The sequence below is a fragment of the Neovison vison genome, chromosome 1 (genome assembly GCF_020171115.1).
Source record: "Neovison vison isolate M4711 chromosome 1, ASM_NN_V1, whole genome shotgun sequence".
In the NCBI taxonomy this organism is placed as follows: Eukaryota; Metazoa; Chordata; class Mammalia; order Carnivora; family Mustelidae; genus Neogale; species Neogale vison.
The window spans coordinates 164340242-164356433 of NC_058091.1; the positions used below are offsets into that span (position 1 = coordinate 164340242).

Below are 16192 nucleotides of genomic sequence, written 5' to 3' on the forward strand. Positions count from 1 at the left end.
TGTCACTCATATGCTCTTACAGTGCTGCTAGCTGTGCATTGAAGTAGTTAAAATGTACAAACTTCAAAATATGTTCAAGTATTTGTGCTCATGATTCAACCAGAATTTGGCCAGAGAAATAATTTTTAACCCATGAAAAGAAGCCCTCAGTGATCCTATATCAAAGGGAATAAAGGATTATGATTGAAATTATTATCAGATTGGGAACCTGGGTGTCTCAGTCTGCTAAGCATATGTCTTTGGCTCAGATCATGATCCCAGGGTCCTGGGATTAAGCCCCATGTAAGGCTCTCTGCTTAATGGGGAGCCTTCTTCTCCTTCTCCCTCTGCTGGTTCACCTGCTTTTGCTCTCTCTCTGTCGAATAAATAAATTAAATGTTTAAAAATAACAAATATATCATTACCCAATTTAGGAATAAATCAGCATAGGTGGAGAAGCTTGCATTGTTTTTTACAAATACACTGCTTCTTATGGAATATTTTATTTGGTTTATTTATTTTACATTATATTCCCATCACTATCCTAATGACGTTATGTATATTAAGTTATTCAAATATATTAAACTCTGAAACAGATACTATTTTTGTTATTGTGGTGATGGTTGTTCAATTTGTTTGATAGTGGTAGGAACATCTATGATGAGATCATACTTCTCATACTTCTTAGCAATGTTTTAAGTGTGCACTATAGTATTCTTGACTATAGGGCAGGTATTCACTTTATCTCATTTTACACATAAGGAAACTAAGGCACCAACAGTTTAGCTAATATGTTTGAGGCCACTAGGTAGTATCCAAATGGATATTTTCTAACAAGTGTTAATTCTGAGTTTGTTGAGTAGTAGAACAAAAATTTTGAAGGGATTGAAGAGGTGGGGGGTGGGAGGTTGGGGGAACAAGGTGGTGGGTATTAGGGAGGGCAGGATTGCATGGAGCACTGGGTGTAGTGCAAAAACAATGAATACAGTTACACTGAAAAGAAATAAAAAATTAAAAAAAGAAACAACCCTCAGATTGTTTTCAGAGTCCATGGTCTCTCATGGTTCACCTCCCAAACCAATTTCCCTCAACTCCCTTCTCCTATATCCCTATGTTGTCCATGTTATGTGTTATGCTCCACAAATAAGCAAAACCATATGATAATTGACTCTCTCTGCTTGACTTATTTCACTCAGAATAATCTCCTCCAGCCCCGTCCATGTTGCTACAAAAGTTGGGTATTCATCCTTTCTGAGGGAGGCATAGTATTCCATAGTATATACTGACCATCTTCCTTATCCATTCTTCTGTTTAAGGGCATCTTAGTTCTTTCCACAGTTTGGCGATCATGGACATTGCTACTATAAACATTGGGGTACAGATAGCCCTTCTTTTCACTGCATCTGTATTTTTGGGGTAAATACCCAGTAGTGCAATTGCAGGGTCCTAGCAAGTTCTATTTTTAATTTCATTAAGAATCTCCACACTGGGGCCGCGGACCGTGAGCGAGGTTGTCCCGCTGCAACGACCTGCGTCGGCTGCGAGGATTGAGCGCTCCCGTCCGATAAGCGTGAGGGAGGTGCATAATGAATCCGAGTATGAAGCAGAAACAAGAGGGAAGCAGAGAGAATGTAAAGAATAGTCCTGTGCCCAGAAGAACGCTGAAGATGATTCAGCCTTCTGCAGCTGGGTCCCTTGTTGGAAGAGAAAATGAGTTGGTTAAAGGCTTGTCCAAAAGGAAACACTGGAACAACCAGTTAACATCCAAGGCTACCAGCTCTGGAGTTGTTACTGTCCCAGAACACAGTGAAAATAAAAATTTTAGTGAAGTTACTCAAGAAGCATATGATCTTATGATTACAGAAAATCCGTCCTCTCAATATTGGAAAGAAGTGGCAGAAAAGCGGAGGAAGGCCCTCTACGAAGCACTTAAGGAGAATGAGAAACTTCATAAAGAAATCGAATGGAAGGACAGCGAGATCGCCCGCCTGAGGAGGGAGAACGAGGAGCTGGCCGAGGTAGCCGAGCACGTGCAGTACATGGCGGAGGTGATAGAGCGACTGCAGGAGGAGCCTCTGGGTAACTTCGAATCACCAAATAGTCAGGAGTGTGACTCAGAAGAGGAAACCGGTGAGGACTCGGCTGTGGAAGACCCAGACGTTGTTCCGTGCGCCGAAGAGGCGGTGTCTTCCTCTACAGATGCCAGGCCCGGTGTGTGAAAGTCACGCGTGCCTGACTCCCGAGAGATGCGCTGCTGGAGTTTCCCCCACTAGCGTTCTTGGTAGCAGAAAAACGCCTATACTGCAGAGGGGGAGTCAGACCTCGTTGGAATCCTGGGACCCCCGTTGTATTAAAATACAAATACTATGTATTTTTAATCTATGATGTTTTATGTAAATAGCATTTTCTCAGTGGTCAGACATGACTTGTGTGTATGATAAATAAACTTCAGTCCCTTGTTGAAAAAAAAAGAATCTCCACACTGTTTTCCAAAGTGGCTGCACCAACTTGCATTCTCACCAACAGTGTAAGAGGGTTCCCCTTTCTCCACATCCTCTCCAACACATGTTGTTTCCTGTCTTGCTAATTTTGGCCATTCTAACTGGTGTAAGGTGGTATCTCAATGTGGTTTTAATTTTAATCTACCTGATGGCCAGTGATGACAAACATTTTTCGATGTGTCTGATAGTGATTTGTATGTCTTCATTGGAGAAGTGTTTGTTCATATCTTCTGCCCATTTTTTTACATGATTATCTGTTTTGTGTGTTGAGTTTGAGGAGTTCTTTACAGATCCTGGATATCAATCCTTTGTCTGTACTGTCACTTGCAAATATCTTCTCCCATCCCATGGGTTGCCTCCCTGCTCTACTGACCATTTCCTTTGCTATGCAGAAGCCTTCGAGCCTGATGAAGTACCAAAAGTTCATTTTCGCTTTTGTTTCCTTTGCCTTTGGAGACATATCTTGAAAGAAGTTGCTGTGGCTGATATCGAAGAGATTACTGCCTATGTTCTCCTCTAGGATTCTGATGGATTCCTGTCTCACGTTGAGGTCTTTTATCCATTTTGAGTTTATCTTTGTGTAAGAGAATGGTCGAGTTTCATTCTTCTACATATAGCTGTCCAGTTTTCCCAGCACCATTTATTGAAGAGACTGTATTCTTTCCACTGTATATTTTTTCCTGTTTTGTCGAAGATTATTTGACCATAGAGTTGAGGGTCCATATCTGGGCTTTCTACTCTGTCCCACTGGTCTATGTGTCTGTTTTTATGCAAGTACCATGATGTCTTGGTGATCACAGCTTTGTGGTAAAGCTTGAAATCAGGTAACGTGATGCCACAGGTTTTTCTATTTTTTTTTCTTTTTGTTTCTCTTTTTCAACATTTCCTTAAAGATTTGGGGTCTCTTCTGATTCCATACAAATTGTTGGATTATTTTCTCCAGCTCTTTGAAAAATACCAGTGGAATTTTTATTGGAATGACATTAAAAGTATAGATTGCTCTAGGCAGTATAGACATTTTAGCAATGTTTATTCTTCCAATCCAAGAGCATGGAATGGTGTTCCCTCTTTCTGTGTCTTCTTCAATTTCTTTCATGAGTGTTCTATAGTTCCTCAAGTAAAGATCCTTTACCTCTTTGGTTAGGTTTACTCCCAGGTATCTTATGGTTCTTGGTGCTATAGTAAATGGAATCGATTCTCTATATTTGTTTTCTGTATATTCATTGTTAGTGTATAAGAAAGGCACTGATTTCTGCACATTGACTTTGTATCCTGCCAAGTTACTGAATTGCTGTATGAGTTCTAGTAGTTTGGGGGTGGGGTCTTTTGGGTTTTCCATATATAGAATCATGTCATCTGTGAAGAGAGAGAGTTTGACTTCTTCATTGTCAATTTGGATAACTTTTATTTCTCTTTGTTGTCTGATTGCTGTTGCTAGGACTTCTAATACTATGTTGAACAAGAGTGGTGAAAGTGGCCATCCTGATCTCAGTGGAAAGGCTGTGAGCTTTTTCCTATTGAGGATGATATTTGCTGTGGGTCTTTCATAGATAGATTTGATGAGGTTCAGGAATGTTCCCTCTATCCCTATACTTTGAAGCTTTTGAATCAGGAACAGATGCTCAATTTTTTCAAATGCTTTTTCTGCATCAATTGAGAGGACCATGTGGTTCTTCTCTCTTCTCATATTAATTTGTTGTATCACATTGATTGATTTGCGAATGTTGAACCATCCTTGTAGCCCAGGAATGAATCCCACCTGATCATGGTGGATCATCTTTTTAATATGCTGTTGAATCCTGTTTGCTAGGATCTTGTTGAGAATCTTATCATCCATATTCACCAGAGATATTGGTCTGAAAGTCTCCTTTTTTGTAGGGTCTTTGTCTGGTTTGTGGATCATGGTAATGCTGTCTTCATAAAAGAATCTGGAAGTTTTCCTTCTGGTTCATTTTTTTTGAAACAGCTTCAGGAGAATAAGTGTTATTTCTTCTTTGAAATTTGGATAGAATTCCCCAGGTAATCCGTCAGGTACTGGGCTCTTGTTTTCTGGGTGGTTTGTGATCATTGCTTCAATCTCATTACTAGATATGGGTCTATTCAGGTTGTCAATTTCTTACTGGTTCAAATTTGGGAGTTTATAGTTTTCCAGGAATGCATTCATTTCATCTAGTTTGCTTAGCTTATTGGCATAAAACTGTTGATAATAACCTCTGATGATTGTTTCTATACCCTTGGTGTTAGTTGTGATCTCTCCCTTTTCATTCATAATTTTATAAATTTGGACATTCTATCTTTGGACCTGGTGGCTTTCAGCTCTGCCCTAACATTGTGAATATCATCCCTGGTTGCTTTCAGTTCTGCCTTAATCAATTCTGTTTAGTCATCCATGGCTTTCTCCAAAGTAGCTATTGCCTAGATTATTGTTAGCCTGAATACTCTTTCCGACATATTACCTATGTTCATAGCCATTAGCTCTGTTGAAGAAGGCCCATCCTCTATTTTTCTTCTATTGGGCATTCCTACTCCTAGTCATTTTGTTGAGATATGCTGAACGGATGTAGCTGGATGTATCGACCATGGTGCAATCAAGGTGCACCCTGGAACGCTTCTGAGCAAGCAGGATTCCCCACCCAAACGAGAGAGAAAAGAAAAGAAAAAGAAAAAAAAAAGAGATAGAGCTAGAGAGACAGGAATAAAAGGGAAAAGGAAAGATAAAAGAGAAGGTTTGCAAGATAAAAGAGAAAGTTCAGCCCAAATGGGCCCCAAGTTGAGATTGATAAAGTATACAAATAAAAACAGAAAAACAAAAAGACTGATAAAATATAGGACAAAGAAATATATATATATATATATATATATATATATATATATGAAGAATCTCATGAAAACGAACCCCAAGTGTATGATTTATAAACTATCAGAACAAACACAAATACACAGAAGCACAGGCAGAACAAAAAGATGGGAGAGTGGTTATAAATTCTCAGTGTGGGCAAGGAAGTTTGTTTTGATTCTTCCTGGATGTATCTTGATATCTTTGTTGAATGACTCAACTTTCCTAAGATAAAGAGTGATTAAAAATTGGTTTACCTATAGGGGTAGCATTGATTGGGGAAAGGGGATTACCTTGAAGTTTAACTGTATATGAATATTAGAAAATAAAAATAAAAAAGAAAAAACTAGACAAAACTAAACTAAAATTTAAAAAAAAATAAAAATAGAAATGCAAAAGAAATACACAGGTGTATTTATCAAAAAGTTCAGGTTAGAAGGTTATTATGAAATTTGATGTATTGGACATCTCTCCATGATGGTAAAAAAAATTTATATATATAAAAAAATGAACCAGTATTGTGGGAACAAGTTAAAAATAGAAGTTGTATCTATGAAGTAGTGGTGGTTGTTCTCTTGTAGTCGTTTTTTTTTTTCTTCCTGGTTGGTTTTCTGGGGGAGGGGACTCCCATGTGCATTTTCAGTCAATGATGTTCCTAGAGTTAAGTCCTCCTGCCCCCATCAAGGGGGTGGGCTCTGAGGAAACCAGTTTTTTCAAGCTTTTGTTCTCTGGAAGTTTTTATGTTTGTTCACTTCTTTTCTCTCACCTTGACAGCTTTTGATGGTTTTTGGAGGTTTGGAGGAAAGCAAAGTGCACCCTGACCTCCCTCTCAGAGAGAAGCTTATGTCTGCTTCCCTTTGGGTGCTGAAGAGCCCATATTAATTCCCCCTTGGGCACTGGCAGAGCAGGTTCTGAGTCGTGGTCCCTGGGGACACAGCATCTTCTGCTTATATCCATACCATGGCAGTGGCAGCTCTCTGGGCAGCTCCAGACCACCGGAGAGGTTCCAAGCAGTGATCCCACACTGATATTCTCCCATTGGCCCGGGCTGGGAGTGCCTGGTCTTTCTGGGTCTAAGAGCGCTGGGCTAGCACACACCTCTCTCAGGTGAGGATGTGGGGCCTGTGCGTCTCAGGCTCTGATAGCAGGGCAAGAGAAGGTCCAAGAGCACCAGGCTGGTCCTTCGCACACCTCTCTCAGGGTAGAATGTGGGGTGCATGCCTCTCAGGGTCTGTTAGAATGGCATGGCAGTTTGCCATCTGACGAGACTTCCAGACGTCAAAGGAGCCAGACTGCAAGTGTTCTCAGGCACACTGGTTGTTCAGGGACCCGAGACCTGGTTTCTCCACCACACTGTCTCTGGCTCAGCACCAGGGGAGGCTGTCCTAAGTCCGGGGACTTAAGCCCCTTTCCCTAGCTGCCCAATTCCCACAATTTGCCCCATGATCCTTTGCTCTTTTTGAGAGCTTTCAACGAGTCTCCAAGTTAATGCTGGTCTCCAGATGCAGGGCACTCTTGTGTCGGGGTATTACTTTCCAGTTGGTCACCTTTGGCAGCTCGGTCCCTCTTTGTTTATCTTCCAATATCAGTCCGATGTTCCCTCTCTGCTTTACCTGCCCACTGGCGACTTCTGCCCCTGTAGAGATCCAGAAATGTATAATTCTGATCTCAGGCTAATTTCATGGGTGATCGGAGTTCCTTGGTAGGTAATCAGCTCACGTTAGGGTAAATATTCAAACAGCATCTCCTCCTACTTCCCCGCCATCTTGTCTCTCCTTGTCATATACTTTTATCAGTCTTTTTATTTGTCTGTTTTTATTTGAATACTTCATAAATCTTACCTTGGGGCCCATTTGGGCTGAACCTTCTCTTTTATCTTCCCTTTCTTCCTGTCTATCTCTCTCTCTCTCTCTTTTTTCTTTTCCTTTTATTTTTTTCTCTCATTGGGAGGGGGATCCTGATTGCTCAGAAGCATTCCAGGGTGCACCTTGACTGCACCACGGTCGATACATCCAGCTATATCCGTTCAGTCATCTCGCACCAAAATGATGAGGAGGAGGAATGCCCAGAAGAAGAAAAATACAGAGGAGGGGCCTTCTACAACAGAGCTAATGACTATCGACATAGAAAATATGTCAGAAAGGTAATTCAGGGTAACAATTATCCAGGAAATAGCTAGGATGGAGAAAACCATAGATGAGCAAACGGAATTGATTAGGGCAAAACTTAAAGCCACCAGGGATGATGTTCAAAATGCTCTCAATGAGTTCCAATCTAATCTATACTCTAAAAGCTGAGTAACTGAGACAGAAGATAGAATTAGTGATGTGGAGGACAAACAGAAAAATGGATGAGGAGGAAGCCTGGAACAAACAGCTTAGAACCCACGAAAACAGAAGCAGGGAAATAAATTATGCCACAAACGTTCCAACATCAGAATAATTGGAATCACTGAAGGGGAGGAGTAAGAAAGAAGTCTAAAAGATATAATGAAACAAGTTGTCCATGAAAAGTTTCCCAATGTAATGAATGAAACCAGCTTTCATGTACTAAAGGCAGAATGGATTCCCCCCAAGATTCAAGATTCTTGAAAGTCCTGGAGGCACCTAATAGTAAGAATGAAGAATTATAATTGTATGCAGAACCTCTTGAAAGCAGCCAGGACAAAGAAGCTAATAACATAGAGAGGATAGCTCATCAGAAAAATGTCAGAACTCTACACAGAGATCTGGCAAGCCAGAAAGGGCTGGTAAGATATATTCAGGGAACTAAATGAGAAGAACATGCAGCCAAGAATACTTTATCCAGCAAGACTGACATTCAAAATGGATGGAGAGATAAAGAATTTCCAAGACCGACAAGGCTTAAAAGACTATGCAACCACCAAGCCAACGCTGTGGAAATATAAGGGGGGGGGTTATAAAAGAGAAAAAATTTGAAATATCATTGAGCATAAATATAAAGATAATCTACAGAAAGAAATTCTTCAAAGGTAACCCGATTTCAATAAAAACGTATCTATCAATAATCACTCCCAATGTGAATGGCCTAAATGCGCACATTAAATGGCACAGGGTTGCAGATTGGGTAAAACGAAAGGACCCAATCTTGTTGTCTACAAGAGACCCATTTCGAACCACAGTGTACACCCAGACTGAAAGTGAAGGGATGGAGAAGCATTTTTCATACCAATGGGTCTCAAAAGAAGACTGCAGTAGTGATTCTTATATCATATAAATAAGATATTAAACTAAAGACTGTAGTCAGAGATACAGAAGGACACTACATAGTTCTTTTTTCCACCTTTTTCCAAATATTTATTATTTATTTTTTTCCCAATTTATTTATTTTCAGAAAAACAGTATTCATTATTTTTTCACCACACCCAGTGCTCCATGCAAGCCGTGCCCTCTATAATACCCACCACCTGGTACCCCAACCTCCCACCGCCCCGCCACTTCAAACCCCTCAGATTGTTTTTCAGAGTCCATAGTCTCCATGGTTCACCTACCCTTCCAATTTACCCAAAAGCACATACCCTCCCCAATGTCCATAACCCTACCCCCCTTCTCCCAACCCCCCTCCCCCAGCAGCCCACAGTTTGTTTCGTGAGATTAAGAGTCACTTATGGTTTGTCTCCCTCCCTATCCCATCTTGTTTCATGGATTCTTCTCCTACCCACTTAAGCCCCCATGTTGCATCACCACTTCCTCATATCAGGGAGATCATATGATAGTTGTCTTTCTCCGCTTGATTTATTTCGCTAAGCATGATACGCTCTAGTTCCATTCATGTTGTCGCAAATGGCAAGATTTCGTTTCTTTTGATGGCTGCATAGTATTCCATCGTGTATATATACCACATCTTCTTTATCCATTCATCTGTTGATGGACATCTAGGTTCTTTCCATAGTTTGGCTATTGTGGACATTGCTGCTATAAACATTCGTGTGCATGTGCCCCTTTGGATCACTACGTTTGTATCTTTAGGGTAAATTCCCAGTAGTGCAATTGCTGGGTCATAGGGCAGTTCTATTTTCAACATTTTGAGGAACCTCCATGCTGTTTTCCAGAGTGGTTGCACCAGCTTGCATTCCCACCAACAGTGTAGAAGGGTTCCCCTTTCTCCGCATCCTCGCCAGCATCTGTCATTTCCTGACTTGTTGATTTTAGCCATTCTGACTGGTGTGAGGTGATATCTCATTGTGGTTTTGATTTGGATTTCCCTGATGCCAAGTGATATGGAGCACTTTTTCATGTGACTGTTGGCCATCTGGATGTCTTCTTTGCAGAAACGTCTGTTCATGTCCCCTGCCCATTTCTTAATTGGATTATTTGTTATCTGGGTGTTGAGTTTATTAAGTTCTTTATAGATTTTGGACACTAGTCCTTTATCTGATATGTCGTTTGCAAATATCTTCTCCCATTCTGTCAGTTGTCTTTTGATTTTGTTAACTGTTTCCTTTGCTGTGCAAAAGCTTTTGATCTTGATGAAATCCCAACAGTTCATTTTTGCCTTTGCTTCCCTTGCTTTTGGCGATGTTCCTAGGAAGATGTTGCTGCGGCTGAGGTCGAAGAGGTTGCTGCCTGTGTTCTCCTCAAGGATTTTGATGGATTCCTTTCTCACATTGAGGTTCTTCATCCATTTTGAGTCTATTTTGTGCTGTAAGGAAATGGTCCAATTTCATTTTTCTGCACGTGGCTGTCCAATTTTCCCAACACCATTTATTGAAGAGGCTGTCATTTTTCCATTGGACATTCTTTCCTGCTTTGTCAAAGATTAGTTGACCATAGAGTTGAGGGTCTATTTCTGGGCTCTCTATTCTGTTCCATTGGTCTATGTGTCTGTTTTTGTGCCAGAACCATGCTGTCTTGATGAGGACAGCTTTGTAATAGAGCTTGAAGTCCGGAATTGTGATGCCACCAACTTTGGCTTTCTTTTTCAATATCCCTTTGGCTATTCATGGTCTTTCTGGTTCCATATAAATTTTAAAACTATTTGTTCCATTTCTTTGAAAAAGATGGGTGGTACTTTGATAGGAATTGCATTAAATGTGAAGATTGCTTTAGGTAGAATAGACATTTTCACAATATTTATTCTTCAAATCCAGGAGCATGGAATATTTTTCCATTTCTTTGTGTCTTCCCCAATTTCTTTCATGAGTACTTTATAGTTTTCTGAGTATAGATTCTGTGCCTCTTTGGATAGGTTTATTCCTAGGTATCTTATGGTTTTGGGTGCAATAGTAAATGGGATTGACTCCTTAATTTCTCTTTCTTCTGTCTTGTTGTTGGTGTAGAGAAATGCAACTGATTTCGTGCATTGATCTTATATCCTGACACTTTACTGAATTCCTGTACAAGTTCTAGCAGTTTTGGAGTGGAGTCTTTTGGGTTTTCCACATAGAGTATCATATCATCTGCGAAGAGTGATAATTTGACTTCTTCTTTGCCAATTTGGATGCCTTTAATTTCCTTTTGTTGTCTGATTGCTGAGGCTAGGACTTCTAGTACTATGTTGAATAGCAGTGGTGATAATGGACATCCCTGCCATGTTCCTGACCTTAGTGGGAAAGCTTTCAGTCTCTCTCCATTGAGAATGATATTTGCAGTGGGTTTTTCATAGATGGCTTTGATGATTTTGTGGTATGTGCCCTCTATCCCTACACTTTGAAGGGTTTTGATCAGGAAGGGATGCTGTACTTTGTCAAATGCTTTTTCAGCATCTATTGAGAGTATCATATGGTTCTTGTTCTTTCTTTTATTGATGTGTTGTATCACATTGACTGATTTGCGGATGTTGAAACAACCTTGCAGCCCTGGGATAAATCCCACTTGATCGTGGTGAATAATACTTTTAATGTACTGTTGAATCCTATTGGCTAGTATTTTGGTGAGAATTTTTGCGTCTGTGTTCATCAAGGATATTGGTCTATAGCTCTCATTTTTGATGGGATCCTTGTCTGGTTTGGGGATCAAGGTGATGCTGGCTTCATAAAATGAGTTTGGGAGTTTTCCTTCCATTTCTATTTTTTGGAACAGTTTCAGGAGAATAGGAATTAGTTCTTCTTTAAATGTTTGGTAGAATTCCCCCGGGAAGCCATCTGGCCCTGACTTTTGTTTCTTTGGAGATTTTTAATGACTGTTTCAATATCCTTACTGGTTATGGGTCTGTTCAGGATTTCTATTTCTTCCTGGTTCAGTTGTGGTAGTTTATATGTTTCTAGGAATGCATCCATTTCTTCCAGATTGTCAAATTTGTTGGCGTAGAGTTGCTCATAGTATGTTCTTATAATAGTTTGTATTTCATTGGTGTTAGTTGTGATTTCTCCTCTTTCATTCATGATTTTATTTATTTGGGTCGTTTCTCTTTTCCTTTTGATAAGTCTGGCCAGGGGTTTATCAATTTTATTAATTCTTTCAAAGAACCAGCTCCTAGTTTCGTTGATTTGTTCTATTGTTTTTTTTTAGTTTCTATTTCATTGATTTCTGCTCTGATCTTTATGATTTCTCTTCTCCTGCTGGGCTTAGGGTTTCTTTCTTGTTCTTTCTCCAGCTCCTTTAGGTGTAGGATTAGGTTGTGTACCTGAGACCTTTCTGGATTCTGGAGAAAAGCTAGTACCGCTATATATTTTCCTCTCAGGACTGCCTTTGTTGTGTCCCACAGATTTTGAACCGTTGTATTTTCATTATCATTTGTTTCCATAATTTTTTTCAATTCTTCTTTAATTTCCCGGTTGACCCATTCATTCTTTAGAAGGATGCTGTTTAGTCTCCATGTCTTTGGGTTCTTTCCAAACTTCCTCTTGTGGTTGAGTTCTAGCTTCAGAGCATTGTGGTCTGAAAATATGCAGGGAATGATCCCAATCTTTTGATACCTGTTGAGTCCTGATTTAGGACCGAGGATGTGATCTATTCTGGAGAATGTTCCATGTGCACTACAGAAGAATGTGTGTTCTGTTGCTTTGGGATGAAATGTTCTGAATATATCTGTGATGTCCATCTCATCCAATGTATCATTTAAGGCCTTTATTTCCCTGTTGATCTTTTGCTTGGATGATCTGTCCATTTCAGTGAGGGGAGTGTTAAAGTCCCCTACTATTATTGTATTAAAGTTGATGTGCTTCTTTGATTTTGTTATTAATTGGTTTATATAGTTGGCTGCTCCCACATTGGGGGCATAGATATTTAAAATCGTTAGATCTTCTTGTTGGACAGACCCTTTGAGTATGATATAGTGTCCTTCCTCATCTCTTATTATAGTCTTTGGCTTAAAATCTAATTGATCTTTTATAAGGATTGCCACTCCTGCTTTTTTCTGATGTCCATTAGCATGGTAAATTCTTTTCCACCCCCTCACTTTAAGTCTGGAGGTGTCTTCGGGTTTAAAATGAGTTTCTTGGAGGCAACATATAGATGGGTTTTGTTTTTTTATCCATTCTGATACCCTGTGTCTTTTGATTGGGGCATTTAGCCCATTAACATTCAGGGTAACTATTGAGAGATATTGTTTTAGTGCCATTGTATTGCCTGTAAGGTGACTGTTACTGTATATTGTCTCTGTTCCTTTCTGATCTACCACTTGTAGGCTCTCTCTTTGCTTAGAGGACCCCTTTCAGTATTTCCTGTAGAGCTGGCTTGGTGTTTTCAAATTCTTTCAGTTTTTGTTTGTCCTGGAAGCTTTTAATCTCTCCTTCTATTTTCAATGATAGCCTAGCTGGATAGAGTATTCTTGGCTGCATGTTTTTCTCGTTTAGTGTTCTGAAAATGTCATGCCAGCTCTTTCTGGCCTGCCAGGTCTCTGTGGATAAGTCAGCTGCCAATCGAATACTTTTACCATTGTATGTTACAGACTTCTTTTCCCGGGCTGCTTTCAGGATTTTCTCTTTGTCACTAAGGCTTGTAAATTTTACTATTAGGTGACGGGGTGTGGGCCTATTCGTATTGATTTTGAGGGGCATTCCTCAACCTCCTGAATTTTGATGCTCATTCCCTTTGCCATATTGGGGAAATTCTCCCCAATAATTCTCTCCAGTATCCCTTCTGCTCCCCTCTCTCTTTCTTCTTCTTCTTCTGGAATCCCAATTATTCTAATGTTGCTTCGTCTTATGGTGTCACTAATCTCTCGAATTCTCCCCTCATGGTCCAGTAGCTGTGTGTCCCTCTTTTGCTCAGCTTCTTTATTCTCTGTCATTTGGTCTTCTATATCGCTAATTCTTTCCTCTGCCTCATTTATCCTAGCAGTGAGAGCCTCCATTTTTGATTGAACCTCATTCATAGCTTCTTTAATTTCAACTTGGTTAGATTGTAGTTCTTTTATTTCTCCAGAAAGGGCTTTTATATCTCTGGAGAGAGTTTCTCTAATATCTTCCATGCCTTTTTCAAGCCCGGCTAGAAACTTGAGAATTGTCATTTTGAACTCTAGATCTGACAAATTAGCAATGTCTGTATTGATTAGGTCCTAGCCTTTGGTACTGCCTCTTGTTCTTTTTTTTTGTTGTGAATTTTTCCGCCTTGTCATTTTGTCCAGCTAAGAGTATATGAAGGAGCAAGTAAAATACTAAAAGGGTGGCAACAATCCCAGGAAAATATGCTTTAACCAAATCAGAAGAGATCCCAAATCGTGAGGCGGGAGAAATCCCCCCTCACGATTGGCTGAGGGATCTTCTCTGACTGGGATCTCCCAATCTCTTCTTATTGGGATCTCTTCTGATTTGGGGATAAAAAGAGGTTCAAAAAGAAAGAAAGAAAAAAAAACAACAACAACAAAAAAAGAGATTGAATTTAAAATTCAATCAAGAATTTAAGAAAAAATTTAAAATAAAAGATTGAAGAGATTGGGATCTCTTCTGATTTGGGGATACAAAGAGGTTCAAAGATAAAGAAAGGAAAAAAAGTTAGTGAAGGGAACGGGGGGACAAGATGGCGGGGTAGTAGGAAGAGGCGTCTTTTCAGCTGGTACCCCAAAGTGAGCTGATTACCTACCAAAGAACTCCGATCACCCATGAAATCAGCCTGAGATCAGAATTATATACGTCTGGATCTCTACAGGGGCAGAAGACGCCAGTGAGCAGGTAAAGCAGCATGGGAACAGCGGACTGATATCGGAAGATAAACAAAAGGGGGAGGGAGCCACCAGTGGCGACCGGTGGGAAAGTAATACCCCAATACGAGCGAGAGTGCCCTGTGTCTGGGGACCAGCATTAACTTGGAGACTCGTTGAAAGCACTCCAAAAGAGCAAAGGATCGCAGGGGGAAATTGTGGGAATCGGGGCGGCTAGGGAAATGGGCTTAAGTCCCCGGTCCCAGACGGCCTCCCCGGCGCGGAGGCAGAGAGAGTGCGGCGGTGAAACCAGCTCCTGGTCCCTAATTTGCCAGCGCGCCCCAGAGCGCGTGGGTTCCGGCTCCTGTGAGGGGATGGGAGCTGCACCAGTCAGCAGAACGCGCGCTAGCCCTACCACAAAGCTTGAGATGTGCGCGCACGTCCATCGAGCTCCCCTCAGTTACTGAGGCCCGGCGGGCGTTCCTTGACCCGCGCCATTTAAGACGCCCGCGCGCGCAAAACTCTTCCGCAGACAGAGGCGCGCAAAAGCCCAGCCTGGGGCTTACAGAGCAGCGCCCCGTTCCCAGTGCCCCAGACGTGCGCCCGACCCACAGCCGCCTCTCAAAAGAGGTGCGCACAAGCCGGGCACTCCCAGCCCGGGCCGGTGGCAAAATCTCAGTGGGCGATCACTGCTTGGAACCTCTCTGGCGGTCAGGAGATCCCAGACAGCCGCCACTGCCTTGGCTTTGGGGACGAGCAAAAGATCCTGCGCCCCCAGGGTCTGCAACTTGGAACCTGCGCTGCCAGCGGCCAAGGGGGAATTTATTCAGCTTCTGCACCCAGACTGAGGCTTCTCTCTGAGAGGAGGATCAGGGTGTGGTTTGATTTCTTCTAATACTACAAAAACCATCAAAGGCGGTCAAGGTGAGAGGGAAAAAAGTGAACAAGAAAAAAAAAACCAGCAGAGAACAAAACCTGAAAAAAAACTTTTTCCCCAGAGCCCACCCCCTTGAGGGCGGCGGGGGGACTCAACCCAGGAAACATCATTACTGACAACCCACGTGGTAGGCCCCTCCCCCAGAAAACAAACCAAGCAAGGAAAAAAAAAAGGACTACAAGAGAACCACCACTACTTCATAGGAAAACTTGTATTATTCACTCGTTTCCACTATTCCGGTTCTTTTTTTTTTTTTTCTTTACACATAGGTAATTTTTTAACCTATTTCCCATCACAGCGAGCTGTACAGTACATCAAATTCCATAATACCTTTATAACCTGAACTTTTTGATACATACACCTATGTTTTTCTTTTGCATTTTTATTTTTTGAATTCCTTTTTTTAAAATTTTAGTTTGGTTTAGTCTAGTATTTCCTTTTTATTTTTATCCTCTAATATTCATATAGAGTTAACTTCAAAGTAATCCCCTTACCCCAATCAATACTACCCCTATAGGTAAACCAATTTTTAATCCCCTTTATCTTAGGAAAGTTGAGTCATTTCACAAAGATATCAAGATACATCCAGAAAGAATCAAAGCAACCTACCTCGCACACACTGAGAATTTATAAGAACTCTCCCATTTTCTTCCAACAGGGTTTCTGTGTTTTTGAGTTTGTCCTGATAGCATATAAATTTTACACATGTGGTTCTTTTTGACGATCTTCTTTCGTTATTTGCATATATTTTTTTCTTAATCTTGCCATATAATTGTATCAGTCTTTTTATCTCTTTTTGTTTGTCTACTTCATAAATCTTACCTTGGGGCCCATCAGGGCTGAACCTTCTCTTTCAACTTCCCTTTCCTTCCTGTCTCTCTCTCTCTGTGTCTTTTT

At 40.8% G+C, this 16192-nt stretch overlaps 1 protein-coding gene across 2 annotated transcripts; it reads left to right on the forward strand.

The window, feature by feature from the left end:
- Positions 1-1482: 1482 nt before the first annotated feature.
- LOC122900649 (geminin-like) lies at positions 1483-2271 on the forward strand. Of its 2 annotated transcripts, XM_044239465.1 has the most exons (2): positions 1483-1997; positions 2037-2271. In XM_044239465.1, exons 1-2 carry the CDS (start codon positions 1566-1568, stop codon positions 2196-2198), a joined length of 594 nt encoding a protein of 197 aa, XP_044095400.1. In that variant the 5' UTR covers positions 1483-1565; the 3' UTR covers positions 2199-2271. The 2 variants fall into 2 exon arrangements, with proteins under 2 accessions (XP_044095400.1, XP_044095391.1); XM_044239456.1 differs by having other exon boundaries at positions 1483-2271.
- Positions 2272-16192: the final 13921 nt, after the last annotated feature.